At 46.9% G+C, this 17,280-nt stretch overlaps 1 protein-coding gene across 2 annotated transcripts in view; it reads right to left on the reverse strand.

Annotated features, from left to right (window-relative positions):
• Positions 1 to 17,015, reverse strand: part of RNF32 (ring finger protein 32) — a 56,310-nt gene extending 39,295 nt beyond the window's left edge. For both annotated transcript variants that reach the window (XM_043541559.1, XM_027823895.3), the window contains exons 1-3: positions 16,818 to 17,015; positions 7,572 to 7,692; positions 6,768 to 7,038 (exon numbers count right to left, since the gene is read on the reverse strand). In XM_043541559.1, the coding sequence (XP_043397494.1) occupies positions 6,768 to 7,038; positions 7,572 to 7,649 (349 nt within the window). In that variant the 5' untranslated portion in view covers positions 7,650 to 7,692; positions 16,818 to 17,015. The remainder of the gene's footprint in view (positions 1 to 6,767; positions 7,039 to 7,571; positions 7,693 to 16,817) is intronic.
• Positions 17,016 to 17,280: the final 265 nt, after the last annotated feature.

Here is a 17,280-nt window from a genome sequence, read left to right on the forward strand (position 1 = left end):
GTTGATTGGTACAGCCTCCAGCAGGCAGGAGGCACTGGGTGGGGGGGAAGTAGGGGAGCTGGCAGCCAGTGCGTGCTAAGCACCCGCTAATTTTTTTCCATGGGTGCTCCAGCCCTGGAGTGCCCACGGAGTCAGCGCCCATGAGGGGAAAGATAGGGAAACCAAAAGAAATGGTTCATGATAAGAATGCTGTAGAAACCTTTAGCAAGGGGATCTCTGAAACTAATGGTTGGGAAAGACATCATGGCTGTTAGTCTGCTAATATACTTGCTGCATTTTTATAGCAATGTTTATTGCCACTGTAAAATTGTATTATAATAAAGAAATATTTCTTCTTTGAGTGCTTGCTCATGTCCATTCCAATGTAGGTTTGTGCTTGCCCTGAACACCACCACCAGAAAGTTTTTCCCTCGGTGGTATCTGTCAGATCGGCTCAGGTGCTCCCTGAAGTCGTGCCCTCACAGTGCTGGTATATAGGGCTTCACTGCCACCTCAGTTCCTTCTTACCACCCGTGACGGTCGCTGGAACTGCTGCTCTTCCTTGCATTTTCCTGCAAGTATCTCTCAGTGGACTTTGTTGATTATCTGTAAACAGTTCTTCTCTTAAAGTTTAAGTTAGTTAGTATAGTTCATAGCGGACTCCATTTAGCAGGGTTAGCCCTTCCATGGCGCTGGGGTATGTCTCGGTCCCCAGGGTTCAAGCCGTGTGTGTCATGCCATCAGCCAATACTGGTTAATACAGCCACATTCCAGCTGCCTCAAGCATCTGGGGGAGGCCCACATGCAGGAGCGTTGCAGGATTTGCAAGGGCTTCAGGCCCAGAATTAAGAAGGACAGGGACACCAAACTCAATTACCTCCTTATGGAGGCAGCGCTTTGTCCCCCTTCGGAGCCGAGACACATTGACTCGGCACCAAGTACTTTGGCTTCAGTGAGAAGTGCCCCAGTGTCTCTAAAGGAGGTGCAGTGTTGTTTCGCTTCTCTGGAGCCGAGAAAAGACTCTGTGTCTACAGCCTGGCACCGACACTCATCCCCAATGCCGAGAAAGACAACTCCAGCATGGGATTCTCGGCACCGCTCTCTATTGCCGGTGCCAAGAAAGAAGCAGAGAAAACCTGATCCGGGGAGATCCCCAACCTCAAGGTCTGCAGGGCATAGAGATGCAGACAGAGTGTGACCCATGTCAGGCCACTCGGAAATGCCAGCGGTGCAGACGATACCGTTTTCTCCGGCCCCAGTAAGGGCGCTGTTGGACTCTCCACCAAGGGAGAGCCACCAGAGTTTAACAGCCCTGGTGCTTCAGTCCATGCTGGAGGCGTTAGAGGCAGCGAGGGAGTTGCTGTCATCTGGTACTGGTACTGCCATCTCCTGCCACTCAGGAGCTGACCGCGGCGGCAGCGGAGGCAAGGACCTTTGCGTCACAGAGACCCCAGGTGCCATCAAAAGGTAAGCCAGCCATGATGTCGCAGTGCCCATCTCCTTCCTCCTGGCACCATTCACCAACACCAGTTGGCATCGCCTCACCCCAGAGTCTGAGGTGGAGTCATTCGTCTTCCGCAGGAGCAGGCACCACTCCAACCGACAACACCCAATGACTGAGATGAGCCAGGGCATTTCACCAATTACCTGGCCACCAGCGCAGTGGCAAATGCCACTACAGTGGCCATTTTGGAATTCCTGGGCTTTTCAGCCCGTCCAGGGTCCACAGTCCAGGAGGCCCTACTCCATTGCGTTGGGGTTGAGAGCTCCCTGACCAATTGCCTTGGAGCAGGAACCAGGCCTCAGTGCCAAGCCCAGTACTGAACTGCAAGACCCAGCCCCATGGGACCCATCCGGCTCAGAGGGTGAGGAACAAGGCCCCTTGCTGGTACAGGCTTCCTCTTCCTCCTCTCCCAAAGAGACAGTGGCTGGAACAAGTGTAGAGTCTTCCCAGGACAACTATAGGGCGCACCAGGAGCTCATCAGGAGGGTAGCCCAGAACCTGGGTATCCAGGTCGAGGAGATCTCTGAATCATCCCATGCCCAGGTGGATATTTTAGCAGCTTCAGGGCTATCACGGATGGCTCTGCCTTTGAACAATGCCATTTTGGACCCCATCAAGACCTTATGGCAGACCCCTGTGTCCCTCCAATCTATTGCGAAGAGGATGGAGAAAAAGTACTTTGTCCCTCCCAAGGGGTATGAATTCCTGTACACATACACACACTCGCTGGTCTCATTGGTAGTTTCAGCCGCAAATGAGTGGGAGCAGCAAGATCAGCTAGGGCCAACTCCCAAGGCCAAAGACACCAAAAAAATAGACCTTTTTGGCAGGAAGGTGTACTCAACTGGTGTCGTCCAGCTCAGGATCGCAAACCAGCAAGTGCTCCTGAGCCGGTATGATTTCAACTCCTGGAGCGCAATGGCAAAATTCAAGGAGCTTTTGCTGCAGGAGTCTAGGGGTGAGTTCTTGGCCCTAGCCTTTGCCACCAATTTCCCCTCTTCAGCATCCCTCCAGCCAGCTTTGGACATGGTAGACTCTGCAGCCTGATCCATGGCTTTGGCTATGGTTATGTCAAGAAGTTCGTGGCTTCTGTCCTCAGGGTTGCCCTATGAGGTGCAGCAGACAGTGCAGGACCCTCTGCTTGAAGGCAAGTTACTCTTTTTGGAGCAAACAGATTTCAAGCTGCATAGTCTGAAAGACTCTACAGCCACCCTGAAATCTCTGGGGTTGCATACACCAGCTCCCACCAGGAATTACCATAAGCCCCAACCATTGGCCTGCTTTTATCCGCCACAGCAGAGACAAGACTATAGCAGGAGGAGTGGAGGCTATAAGAGGAGGCTTTTGTCCCAGTCCTCATCTGTCCCAGTGCCTGCCCCTCCGAGACAATCAGTGGGGTCTAAGCAAGCCTTTTGATGGGACACTCAGGGACGATGTACCAGGACAATGTGCGGATCCAATTTTCCCTATTTTTGTTGACCAGTTGTCCCACTTCTATCGGGCATGGATCCGTACCCTTCCTGTTCCTCTTCAGGGACCCTTTTCATGAGCAACTTCTAGCCCAAGAGGAGCAAGTTGCTCCTTAGGGCGGGAGCAATGGAAGAGGTTCCACTAGAGTGAAAGGATTGGGCGTCCTAATCCAGAAGGCCAACGGCGATCTCAGACCGATCTTGGACCTACGAAACCTCAACAGATTCATGAAGAAACTGATGTTCCGCATGGTCTCCTTGCCCTCCATTATCCCGTCTCTGGACCTAGAGGACTGGTACACCGCCCTCGACTTGAAGGATGCATATTTTCATATTGCGATATTTCAGGGACAGAAAAGGTTCCTATGATTCGTTGTAAACCACATGCACTATCAATTTACTGTGCTCCCATTCAGCCTGTCAGTAGCCCCTCAAGTGTTCACGAAGTGCATGGCAGTCATTGCAGCCTTCCTCGGGAGAAAAGGGGTTCAGGTCTACCCCTACCTCGACAACTGGCTGATCAAAAGTCGATCCAAGGCCCAGGTGGAGGCAGATGTGGAGATAATACAGTCAACCTTCCAGGACCTGGAGCGGTTGATAAATATGCAGAAATCTACCTTTTCCCCAGTTCAAAGGATAGAATTGGGACAGTCCTCAACTTGACCTAGTCCAGAGCCTTTCTCTCAGAAAACTTGTTCAGAGCACTTGGGGCGCTCAGAGAGAGCCTGAGGAATCACCCCATCACCACAGCAAGAAACTGCTTAAAGCTCCTAGGGCATAGAGCGTCATGAACCTATTTGGTATAACATTCGAGATTATGGCTCAGACCTCTACAGCCTTGGCTGGCATCGACATATGCACTGGGCTGACACCATTTAGACAGGGTGGTATCTCTTCCTCTGTCCATGATTGAAACTCTTCTTTGGTGGCTGGACCCACAGACAGTATGTGCAGGAATCCCACTCTCAAGGTCCCAATCATCAAAGTCTCTCATTACAGATGCATCAGCAATGGGATGGGGGGCTCATTTGGGGACCCACAGAACTCAGGGCCTCTGGTCCCCGAAGGACCTCTCGTTACACATCAATGTGAGGGAACTGAGGGCAGTGCACCTAGCTTGCCAGGTGTTCCAAACCCATTTGGAGGGCAACAGCATGTCGGTCCTTACAGACAACACGACAGCAGGGCAGAGAACACTCCTCTCCCCTATGCCAGAAGCTCTTCAACTGTGGGAATTCAGCATAGCCCACTCGATTCACCTCGAAGTCTCCTACTTTCCGGGCTCACATAAGTTAGTGGATCACCTCAGCAGATCCTTTCCCAACCATCACGAATGGTCCATTTGCCCAGACACCGTGAGCACCATTTCCCAGAGGTGGGGAACTCCGCAGGTAGACCTGTTCGTGACAAAACACAACAGGAAGTGTCTTCAGTTCTGCTACTTCCTTGCCACAGCCTGGTCTCACTCACAGACACCTTTCTCCTCCCTTGGACAGACCATCTCTTGTATGCGTTCCCTCCCATCCCTCTCCTACAGAGTTCTGCTGAAGGTCAGAAGGGACAGGACGCGTCCTATCCTGATAGCCCCGGCCATGTCAGCACTGATTCACCACCCTCCTAGATCTCTCGGTGGACACGCCAATCAGCCTGCCCCTGTTCCTGGGCCTGACCTCTCAGGACCACGGCTGTGTATGTAATCTGAACCTCGTGTCTGGAAGCTCCATGGCTGAATCCTGCAGAACTGCCATGCTCTGGGCCAGTTTGCGAGGCGCTTTTTGGGAGCCGGGAACTGTCCACTAGAACCACTTACCTAGCAAAGTGGAAGAGATTCTCCATCTGTTCAGTGCAAAAGGGGTTTTGCCTGCTCAGTCAACACTGCCTTTCATTATAGATTATCTACTCCACTTGAAACAGCAAGGCCTAACAGTATCATATATTAGGGTCCATCTAGCTGTAATCTCAGCCTTTCGCCCACGGGTGAACGGGCAGTTAGTTTTCTCAAACTCGATCTGTAATTGTTTTCTTAAGGGATTGGAGCAGCTATACCCCTAGGTACGCCAGCCACTCCCTCCCTGGACCTCAGCTTGGTGCTGGCAATCTAATAGGACCCCCATTTGAACCACTGGCAACGTTCTCTCTGCTCTACCTGTCCTGAAAGGTGGCCTTCCTGGTCACCATTACTTCTGCCAGAAAGGTCTCAGAGAGCAGAGCTCTTACTTCAAAACCACCATACACAGTTATCTTCAAGGACAAAGTTTAGCTGCAGCCACACTTGGACTTCCTGCCAAAGGTGGTCTCACAATTCCTTAGTAACCAGGATATCTTCCTACTTGTCTTCTATCCGAAGCCACATACTAAAAGGGAGGAACAGAGACTCCAGCTAGGTGTTATGTGTACACTAACCTTTTCCATAGAAAGGACTAAACTTTTTCGGAAGTCCACTCAGCTTTTCATAGCCACTGCAGACAGAATGAAAGGCCATCCAGTCTCAGACCAGAGAATTTAGTTGTGGATCACTGTCTGTATCTGCACATGGTATGATCTAGCAAAGTCCTGGCTCCTCCACTGACAGCCTATTCTACAAGAACTCAAGCATCAGTAGCAACGTCCATGGCGCAAGTCCCAGTTCAGGACATTTATAGAGCAGCAACATGGTCATCAGTCCCCCCTTTCGCGTCCCACTATGTCATCACCCAGCAAGCTAGAGATGATGCGGGTTTCGGCCAAGCGGTGTTACAATCAGTGTGCCAATGAACTCCGAACCCTCCACCTGTGTAACTGCTTGGGAGTCACCTACATTGGAATCGACATGAGCAAGCACTCAAGGAAGAAAAAACAGTTACTAACCATCCGTAACTGTTCTTTGAGATGTGCTGCTCATGTCCATTCCACCCCACCCCGCCTGCCCCTCTGTCCAAGTTAGCCAGCAAGAAGGAACTGAGAGGCAGCGGGGCCCTATATATAGGCACTATGAAGGAGCGGCTCCAGAGCCGACCCCACGGATACCCTGGGGGAAAAACTTTCTGGCAGCAGTGCTCGGGATGAGCACACACCTACATTGGAATGGACATGAGCAACACATCTTGAAGAACAGTTATGGAAAGTTAGTAACTGACGTTTTTTAAAAGAAATTTGCTCACTATGCGTGATTCCAAGCTCTCACTTTTGTGACTTTTATCTTGTTGCATGTTTGCTTCTTAATATGAAGTAGGTATTTAACTACAAGTGTTCATTCTTGCTGGGTTTCACCCCAAGATCATTGTGAAAACAAACATTTTTAAGTTTGCGCAGGGGTGGGTAAAGTTAGCAACAGCACACAATTTATGCCCAAACTAGTAAACATCATTTACTAAACAAAAGGTAAAGAGACAGTTGCACACAATCTTATGTAATCATCCCAATATTAAAAATAACATCTGTTTTTGTTTATACTTGTATTGCATTGTATTTTCAACCACTAATATAAAAATTTTTTTTACAAAAAAACAGTGGGGAAAAAAGTGCCTGTTTCTAGAACGAAAAAATTCATCTAGACTAACTTATTTCTTCCTTTTCCCCTTCTCTGTCACACTGAAAATAAATTCAAATATATGACAGATGTGAAAAGTATTCAACCTTTTTGATGGCAGTTTTATCGTTTAAATAATCACTGTTTGCCTGAAGGCCCAAAGTACTTGATTTTGACATTTATAAACTTTCTATGCATTATACAGCTTTATGCTAAATTATAGTATTGAAAAGAACATCTAGCTATTGTATTCTAATAAGTTTGAAATAAAATGCAAAAATACACAAATCAGAATATAATGGTTTACCTAATGTTAGTTGTGGAGGGTTAGGATCAAGGACATATTCTTTTTCTGGATCTTCCTTTTTTGTGTGGAGAATGCTCTTTTTTCTTAGTCCAGTATCTACTACTGCTCTGACCATCTCTTTGTTCACAGGTTTGTAAATGTTCTTTTTATTCCTTAACTTTGACTTAAAAGGATCTGCTAATGAAAGATCCTGCAGCTGAAGGTTATGTAAAATATGATCTTGTAAAGCAACTGCAGTAACAGCTAAAGTATCTCGTTTGGAGGAACTGCCCTAAAAAAATCCATAATTATTAATATAAATGACTTGTATATGTGTACATTATGTACAGTATATTAAAAAAGAAAAGTTCAGCCCTTAGCCAATGATATTTTAATTTAACAAAGGTTTTTATACATATGCAGCTCCCATGCTTGAAGTCTTACTAATGTACAATTACCATAATATGAAATTTAAGATTGATGTTACTGACACATCCTAACCTTAACTTATAAAGTCAAAAGAAACATTTGATTTATGGTTTATATTAAATAAAATAGCAGTAATTTTTAACTTTTAATTACTGAACCCATAATTATTATATGCAATAAACTCATTATGAACTATAAAAGTTGGACATGCCTAAACATATTTTGCCTCAGTATAATTAAACACAATCCCAAGGCTAATCTTGCCTTTCATAGCCCTGAACATAAACAAGTACTTGTAAGTATATATTACTTTTAACACACTAAATGGGCCTATCTATATTCATTTCAATTTTTTGTAATGCTCACTTCTTTTAGCATAAAATATGACTTGTGCACCTTGTAATTGTTTTTAGAATTGTGGACTGAAGTCACTGATGAACTACTTGTCTTCAAAACAGAATAATGATGTTCCATTGACAGCGGCAATTGACAGCATATTTTGTAATATCTTGTAGTTCTAAAACCAAAAATACAAAAGAATTAGTAACGTTTTTGATCAACAGAAATACCCTCATTAATTTTGTACACTTCCACGGTACTGTCAATGTTCACTATTTTCTACACCTGTGGACAACAAGAGGTTAGCACAACACACAATGGTGCTGAAAAAATTAGCTCCATGTAAACCAAAAGTAGATTGTGACCCCGCTCCCCCCACAAACTCCAATGTAGTACATATGCTGTATACAGTATATTTTTGTATAGGAGCTAATGGATCCGTCCTGCAATCCTGCCTTTATATCAGCTTTTAGGTTATTTGTATTGTGTTGACACCTAACAGCCCCAGTCATGGACCAGGACCCCATTAAGATAAGTACTGTACAAACACACACACATACACACACACATCCTGTTCCAAAGCATTTATAATCTAAGCTGTGACCTCTCTTGGTTCTCCCTGTTCTCTGGAAGCTATTTCAACATCTGTTGGTCGATCATCCTCCTCTCGTCTCCCCTTCCCAGTTTGGGTACCTTAGGTCTCTGTTCTGAGCCTTCTCCTCTTGTCCCTATCCTTGGCTGAATTCATCTGCTCACTTGAGTTGAATTCTCTCTCTTTTCTGATAACTTTCAGGTATACTTCTCCACTCCTGACCTGTACTCTGTGCTTCGACATAGGGTTGCCAACCCTCCCAGTTTCATTGGGAGTCTCCTGGAATCGGGCTCTATCTCCCCGAGGCTACTCAAGCCAAACTGGAAGATTTTAGGCTGCTAAAACCCCAGCGGCACAGTGGGGCTAAGGCAGGCTCCCTGCCTGCCCTGGCTCCATGCTGCTCCCAGAGCAGCTGGCACGTCCCTGTGGCCTGGGGGGGTCCTCCATGTGCTGACCCCGCCCCCAGTGCCAACTCCACAACTCCCATTAGCTGGGAACTGTGACCAATGGGAGCTGTGGGGGAGTGCCTGCAGGTAGGGGCAGCGCGCGGAGCCGCCTGGCCCCCCCAGGGGAGGCAGGGATGTGCTGGCCGATTCTGGGAGCGGCGAGGGGCCAGGGAGCCTTCCTTAGCCCCACTGCACTGCCGACTGGGAGCCACCCGAGGTAAGTGATGCCTGGCCAGAGCCCGCACCCCAACCTCCTGCCCCAGCCCTAAGCCCCCTCCTAGAGCCAGCACCCCAAACCCCTCCTGCACCCCAAACCCCTGCCCCAGCCCAGAGTCCCCTTCTGCACCCAAACTCCCTCCCAGAGCTTGCACACCGCACCCCAACTTGCTGCTCCAGGCTAAGCCCAGAGCCCCCTCCCACACTCCGAATGCTCGGCCCCAACCCAGAGCCCACACCCCAACACCCTGCCTGGTAAGAATGAATGAGGGTGGGGGAGAGCGAGCGATGGAAGGAGCGGGGATGGAGGGAGCGGGGCAGGGCCTCGGAGAAGGGGCGGGGCCTTGAGGCAGAGGGCGGGGCAAAGGTGTTTGGGTATGTGTGATTAGACAGTTGGCAACTCTACTTTGATATCATATTTTGCTACCTCCCTGACTGCCTATATTGGATTGTTTATTGTCATCTTAAACTCAACATGGCCAAATCTAAGCTCATAATCTTTCATCCCAAACCTCCACTACTTCCAATCTTCTTTACCGTTAATGTTGCCACTATCCTCTGTCATGCAGGCTTGTAGTAATTAATTTGGGGTGTCTTTGACTTCTCCCTTTCCGTCTCTCCCCACATCAAGACTATGGTCAACTCATGTTGCCTTTTTCCTCCTCTATTCAAAATCTGGCCTTTCATTTCCACCCCAAATAGAAAAACGTGCAAATTCCTTGTCCCTACCCATATCATCTCCCACTTTCATTACTGCAATCTCCTTCTCCCCTGGTCTTCTTCATACTAGCCTTATGGTTCCATCCCATCCAAAAAGGTATTGCCAAAGGCTACCTTCTTATCCATGACTATAACTAGACACCATTTACTCACTGTGCTGGTGTGCATCTAATTAAAACTTCTTGTCCTTGACTTCAAGGCTGTATGTGGCACAACCCCTGCCTGAATCTTGGACCTGGATGTGTCTGTGTTGCTCCCCACCACTCTTTCTGCTCACTAATGACTACACCTTCAATACCCTTTTTGCAAAAAGAAAAGGAGTACTTGTGGCACCTTAGAGACTAACCAATTTATTTGAGCATAAGCTTTCGTGAGCTACAGCTCACTTCATCGGATGCATACTGTGGAAAGTACAGAACACGTTTTTATACACACAAACCATGAAAAAATGGGTGATTATCACTACAAAAGGTTTTCTCTCCCCCCACCCCACTCTCCTGCTGGTAATAGCTTATGTAAAGTGATCACTCTCCTTGCAATGTGTATGATAATCAAGGCCCACCTTGATTATCATACACATTGTAAGGAGAGTGATCACTTTACATAAGCTATTATTATCATACACATTGTAAGGAGAGTGATCACTTTAGATAAGCTATTACCAGCAGGAGAGTGGGGTGGGGGGAGAGAAAACCTTTTGTAGTGATAATCACCCATTTTTTCCTGGTTTGTGTGTATAAAAACGTCTTCTGTACTTTCCACAGTATGCATCCGATGAAGTGAGCTGTAGCTCACGAAAGCTTATGCTCAAATAAATTGGTTAGTCTCTAAGGTGCCACAAGTACTCCTTTTTTTTGCAAATACAGACTAACACGGCTGTTACTTTAATACCCTTTTTGTATCCTCCTCTCTGTGCCTTCTTCCCCGCTGCCCCTTTGTGCTTGGAATGCCCCCACAAACCTGTCCATCAAGTCCACTCCCCTTATCACATTCAAATCCCTCCTAACAACTCACTCACTTTTGTTGTTTCACCTATGGGAAAATTAAGGGGAGGACAGATAACACCAAGAAAAGTGGGGAGAGACCCATCCGATGAAGTGAGCTGTACCTCACGAAAGCTTATGCTCAAATAAATCTGTTAGTCTCTAAGGTGCCACAAGTACTCCTTTTCTTCTTCCTTCAAGATGAGTGGTGATAACAAATAATAGAGAAGGAGTGGAATGAGAAAAGACAAGGTTACAGTGATAGAATCACTAACTGGATTTTGCCATATACATTAACCTATTTATTTTGGACATTACAGAAAAAGTGAGTTATGGATGTGAATGAAGGACACACTAGTATCACCTCCTGCTGAGGCTGTTATTTTAGAACTGGCATCCTTAATCTACATTATGATTACAATTGTCTTAATCTTGACTGCTGTAATAATAGAAGCAGCTGTACACCTCAATCATGGTGAAGCATGACTAACCAATCTTGTTGAGGCTCAGTCTAGATCATTTGGAGGTGATGATGGTAGGTTGGGGAAAATAACCAGAAGACACGATTGTGGTTCTATTCTCCTTCAACGAGGCTGTGCATCCGTCTTTGATTACCAGAGTTTATCACATGGAGTTCTGGATAGTATCAGTGGCTAGGATTGCTTTCCTCCATTTATGTTTGGCCAAAAGAGCCAATTTCATTTGCAAACCATTTCAAATGAAAACCTTGCTGTTGTCATCCATGGCTTTGTCACTTCAAAATTAGACTATTACAACGTATTCTGTGTAGACCACATCCATAAGCTTATTCAGAAACTTTAAATGGCATAGAATACAGCCATCTTTTTAATGAGTGAACAATTTCACAAGGAGCACTTTACACTTGTGTGCTAGGGCCCTACCAAATTCATGGTCCATTTTAGTCAACTTCATGGTCATAGGATTTTTAAAATAGTAAATTTCATGATTTCAGCTATTTAAATCTGAAATTTCACGGTGTTGTAATTGTAGGGTTCCTGACCCAAAAAGGAGTTGGGATGGGGGTTGCAGAGTTATTCTAGAAGGGAGTTGTGGTACTGCTACCCTTACTTCTGCGCTGCTGCTGCTGGCAGCGGTGCTGGGCAGCTGAAGAGTGGTGGCTGCTCGCCAGGAACTCAGTTCTGAAGGCAGTGCTGCCACCAGCAACAGCGCAGAAGTAAGGATGGCCTGGTATGGCATTGTCACCCTCACTTCTGCACTGCTGCCTGTACACTGGGCCCTGAGTTAGCAGCCACCACTCTCTGGCCACCCTGCTTTGAAGGCAGCAGCACAGAAGTAAGGGTGGCATGGCATGGTATTGCCACCATTACTTCTACGCTGCTGCTTGTGGGGCACCACCTTCAGAGCTGGGTGCTCAGCCAACAGCCGCTGTTCTCCAGCCACCCAGCTATGAAGGTAGTGTAGAGGTAAGGGTGGCAAGACCATGACCCCCCTAAAATCACCTTGTGACCCCTCTGCATCTCCCTTTTGGGTCAGGATCCCCAATTTAAGAAACGCTGGTCTCCCTGTGAAATCTGTATAGTATAGGGTAAAAGCACACAAAAAAACAGATTTCACAGGGGGAGACCAGATTTCACAGTTCATTTCATGGCCATGAATTTGGTAAGGCCCTATTCATGATCTCCCATGCTGTTGCTCGGCTTCTGAGTTGAAGTTAAAGCACAGACTATATAGTAATAATAATTTCCCCTGCTCTTTATTATGGAATGAAAGCTGTTCCAATATTTAAAGTGACATGGGTCAGATTTTCACAATAATTTAAACTTTGAAAAACTATCTTTTATTAATTAAAAAACCAACAGATTTTTTGTTTTAATTGTAGTGGAAACTGTTGAAACAAACAAACCATACTCTAAACACTCCCTTGCCTTAAAGAAAAGGAGTACTTGTGGCACCTTAGAGACTAACCAATTTATTTGAGCATAAGCTTTCGTGAGCTACAGCTCACTTCATCGGATGCATACTGTGGAAAGTATAGAAGATCTTTTCATACACACAAAGCATGAAAAAATGGGTGTTTACCACTACAAAAGGTTTTCTCTCCCCCCACCCCACTCTCCTGCTGGTAATAGCTTATCTAAAGTGATCACTCTCCTTACAATGTGTATGATAATCAAGGTGGGCCATTTCCAGCACAAATCCAGGGTTTAACAAGAACGTCGGGGGGGGGGGGGGGGTAGGAAAAAACAAGGGGAAATAGGTTACCTTGCATAATGACTTAGCCACTCCCAGTCTCTATTCAAGCCTAAGTTAATTGTATCCAATTTGCAAATGAATTCCAATTCAACAGTCTCTCGCTGGAGTCTGGTTTTGAAGTTTTTTTGTTGTAATATCGCAACTTTCATGTCTGTAATCGCGTGACCAGAGAGATTGAAGTGTTCTCCGACAGGTTTATGAATGTTATAATTCTTGACATCTGATTTGTGTCCATTTATTCCTTTACGTAGAGAGTGTCCAGTTTGACCAATGTACATAGCAGAGGGGCATTGCTGGCACATGATGGCATATATCACATTGGTGGATGTGCAGGTGAACGAGCCTCTGATAATGTGGCTAATGTTATTAGACCCTGTGATGGTGTCCCCTGAATGATATGTGGGCACAGTTGGCAACGGGCTTTGTTGCAAGGATAGGTTCCTGGGTTAGTGTTTTTGTTGTGTGGTGTGTGGTTACTGGTGAGTATTTGCTTCAGGGGGGCTGTCTGTAGGCAAGGACCGGCCTGTCTCCTAAGATTTGTGAGAGTGTTGGGTCATCCTTCAGGATAGGTTGTAGATCCTTAATAATGCATTGAAGGGGTTTTAGTTGGGGGCTGAAGCTGACGGCTAGTGGCGTTCTGTTATTTTCTTTGTTAGGCCTGTCCTGTAGTAGGTAACTTCTGGGAACTCTTCTGGCTATATCAATCTGTTTCTTCGCTTCCACGGGTGGGTATTGTAGTTGTAAGAACGCTTGATAGAGATCTTGTAGGTGTTTGTCTCTGCCTGAGGGGTTGGAGCAAATGCGGTTGTATCGCAGAGCTTGGCTGTAGACAATGGATCAAGTGGTGTGGTCAGGGTGAAAGCTGGAGGCATGTAGGTAGGAATAGCGGTCAGTAGGTTTCCGGTATAGGGTGGTGTTTATGCGACCATCGTTTATTAGTACTGTAGTGTCCAGGAAGTGGATCTCTTGTGTGGACTGGACCAGGCTGAGGTTGACGGTGGGATGGAAATTGTTGAAATCATGGTGGAATTCCTCAAGGGCTTCTTTTCCATGGGTCCAGATGATGAAGATGTCATCAATATAGCGCAAGTAGAGTAGGGGCGTTAGGGGACGAGAGCTGAGGAAGCGTTGTTCTAAGTCAGCCATAAAAATGTTGGCATACTGTGGGGCCATGCGGGTACCCATAGCAGTGCCGCTGATTTGAAGGTATACATTGTCCCCAAATGTAAAATAGTTATGGGTAAGGACAAAGTCACAAAGTTCAGCCACCAGGTTAGCCGTGACATTATCGGGGATAGTGTTCCTGATGGCTTGTAGTCCATCTTTGTGTGGAATGTTGGTGTAGAGGGCTTCTACATCCATAGTGGCCAGGATGGTGTTATCAGGAAGATCACCGATGGATTGTAGTTTCCTCAGGAAGTCAGTGGTGTCTCGAAGGTAGCTGGGAGTGCTGGTAGCGTAGGGCCTGAGGAGGGAGTCTACATAGCCAGACAATCCTGCTGTCAAGGTGCCAATGCCTGAGATGATGGGGCGCTCAGGATTTCCAGGTTTATGGATCTTGGGTAGTAGATAGAATATCCCAGGTCGGGGATCCAGGGGCGTGTCTGTGCGGATTTGATCTTGTGCTTTTTCAGGGAGTTTCTTGAGCAAATGCTGTAGTTTCTTTTGGTAACTCTCAGTGGGATCAGAGGGTAATGGCTTGTAGAAAGTGGTTTTGGTGAGCTGCCGAGGAGCCTCTTGTTCATATTCCGACCTGTTCATGAATCAGTCGGAGAACACGTCAATCTCTTTGGTCATGCAATTACAGTCATGAAAGTTGCGATATTATAACAACAAAACCAGACTCCAGCGAGAGACTGTTGAATTGGAATTCACTTGCAAATTGGATACAATTAACTTAGGCTTGAATAGAGACTGGGAGTGGCTAAGTCATTATGCAAGGTAACCTATTTCCCCTTGTTTTTTCCTACCCCCGCCCCCACCCAACGTTCTTGTTAAACCCTGGATTTGTGCTGGAAATGGCCCACCTTGATTATCATACACATTGTAAGGAGAGTGATCACTTTAGATAAGCTATTACCAGCAGAAGAGTGGGGTGGGAGGAGAGAAAACCTTTTGTAGCGGTAAACACCCATTTTTTCATGGTTTGTGTGTATAAAAAGATCTTCTATACTTTCCACAGTATGCATCCAATGAAGTGAGCTGTAGCTCACGAAAGCTTATGCTCAAATAAATTGGTTAGTCTCTAAGGTGCCACAAGTACTCCTTTTCTTTTTGCGAATACAGACTAACACGGCTGTTACTCTGAAACTCCCTTATCTTGTTTGTTGTCCAAACACTGCAGCATTTTCCTAGTACAAAGAGCACCTGAATGTGGAATAAATGAGAAGCTGGCTATAAACAAAAGTGAATGATCTGGCTCATGCACATCCACTGCTCAAGCTTGAGAGAAATAAACAAAAACAGGATAAGAAGTAAAGAATAAACTAGACTTAACAAAAAGTTTCCTATTAAGTCTCAGGTATTATGTATAAGTTAGGGAAGGACATTAAACTACTGTTTTTTAACCTGATAATTGACCCTTAGAAAGCCAAGTCTCTCAAGAACTAATCCAACTCCCACTGGAAAAAAATTGGAAGATTTCCATCAATTTACTTGGGAGTTGTCTCAGTGAGACATCATGCAATTACCATCACAACTGGCACTCATTTCTGACAGGCTCAATAAAGAGACCAACAATCGCAATGGTCATGGACAATGAACTACTCCTTCCTGGAGGTGGTCTCTTCAAGGTGAAGCCGAGTTATGCTTGCTGGAGCTTTTAGGGAAAGCCCCCACTAGTGCTGTACCTGTTTGGTGGACTGAAAGGATTTATTTTTTCAGAGATTAATTGACCTTCTGTTCCTCCTCTCAAAATATGATAAAACTATCTCTAACTAAAGACAGGTTTCAGAGTAGCAGCCATGTTAGTCTGTATTCGCAAAAAGAAAAGGAGTACTTGTGGCACCTTAGAGACTAACCAATTTATTTGAGCATAAGCTTTCGTGAGCTACAGCTCACTTCATCGGAAGAATCTCTTATTGTAAAAACAAGTTTTGTACTAAAAATATAATAAAAAATATAATAAAATCTATTTTAACTACTGCAACATTTTAATTTCTAATTTTAAAAAGCGTACCAGACTGCAAAAATATCTCCTCAAATTGCTCTTTATAGATTCTCTGTGGTGCTATTCCAACCACTGATTTTTATGATAATCAATCGTTTGAATTTCTATCGCACCTTCCATCCATCTGCCACAGAACTTTGCAATCATGAATGAGGCAGGTTAAATGTTGCTAACTATTCCCATTTTACAGAAACCACCTATTCACCCTGCCCTACCCCACCTCTTTCTTCTTCTCATCCTTAAACACATCAGATCCCATCACAGTAACCCATCTTTGCACAAGTCTCCCTACTGCACATTGGTTCATGTCATGTGTCTCTCTAATTTATCAACACCCATCCTAACCATCCCCCAGAGAACCAGCCTCCCTCCTCATCTACCTTTGTTTTCCCCCCCTCCAACATTCAGTATCTCTCCCTAAAAGTCCTCTGCTCCTGAATGCACCCAGCACCTCTCTCCTTACTGGCCCCTGTTCTCCCCAGCAGGCTCCTGTCCCCCCTCCCCCCCCCCAACACACACTGCCCCCCTTATTGGTCCCCTGCTTCCTCACCACACTAATGGCCTCTGCTCCCCCCATCACAGTGCCTCCTTACTAGCCCCTGCTTCCCCACAGAGTGCTCCCCCTTACTGGCCCCTGCTCCCCACATCACACAGTGCCCCCCTTACTGGCCCCTGATTCCCCCTCCCCACCCAATGGCTCCTGCTCTCCCCATCACACATTGCCCCCCCCCCCCCCGTTGGCCCCTGCTGCCTCACCCCCACCCAACCCATGGCCCCCGCTCCCCCATCACACACTCCAAGGGCCTCCCTGCCCACATCACATTGCCCCCTCTTATTGGCTCCTGTGGTCCACCCCCGATACAAACACCCCCCCTGCCGGGGGACTCTGCAGCACCCCTGGGCTAGTCCCATGGAGACTGTTACTGTCTTTTTAACACCAACCTGCTCCTCGCGCCACGGTCCGGATCCGGTTGCTTAGCAACACAACTCCCAAGCTTTATCACAGCACGCCCCCGCCCCCACGGCTGCGCGAGGCAGAAAGCGAGGCGTACGCGTGCGTGCCGCGCCAGTGGGCGGGCGGAACGTCAACGAGCCCAGGGCGCACGCAGACCGGAAGTTCAAGTAGCGCGAGGGAGGAGTGTGGAAAGCGGGCGTTAGGCCGTGAGGCTTTGCCTGTGGACGGGGCAGCCCGGGGGCACTCAACGGTCGGTGTGTCCTCGTGCCCCTGGGTGCAGCTGCGCCTTTCGAACGCGCGTGGGAAGGGGAGGCGGAGCTCTCTGCCGGGCGGGCAGGGCTGGATAAAGCGGCGCGCGCCCTGTCTCTTTTGCTGAGCGTTGCGCTGCCCGCCCTCCCTCTGGCGGTGGCCAGCTGCGCCCCCACTGGGAGAAGGGCGAGGCCTTATGCG

This window comes from Chelonia mydas, chromosome 2 (genome assembly GCF_015237465.2).
Source record: "Chelonia mydas isolate rCheMyd1 chromosome 2, rCheMyd1.pri.v2, whole genome shotgun sequence".
Lineage (NCBI taxonomy): Eukaryota > Metazoa > Chordata > Testudines > Cheloniidae > Chelonia > Chelonia mydas.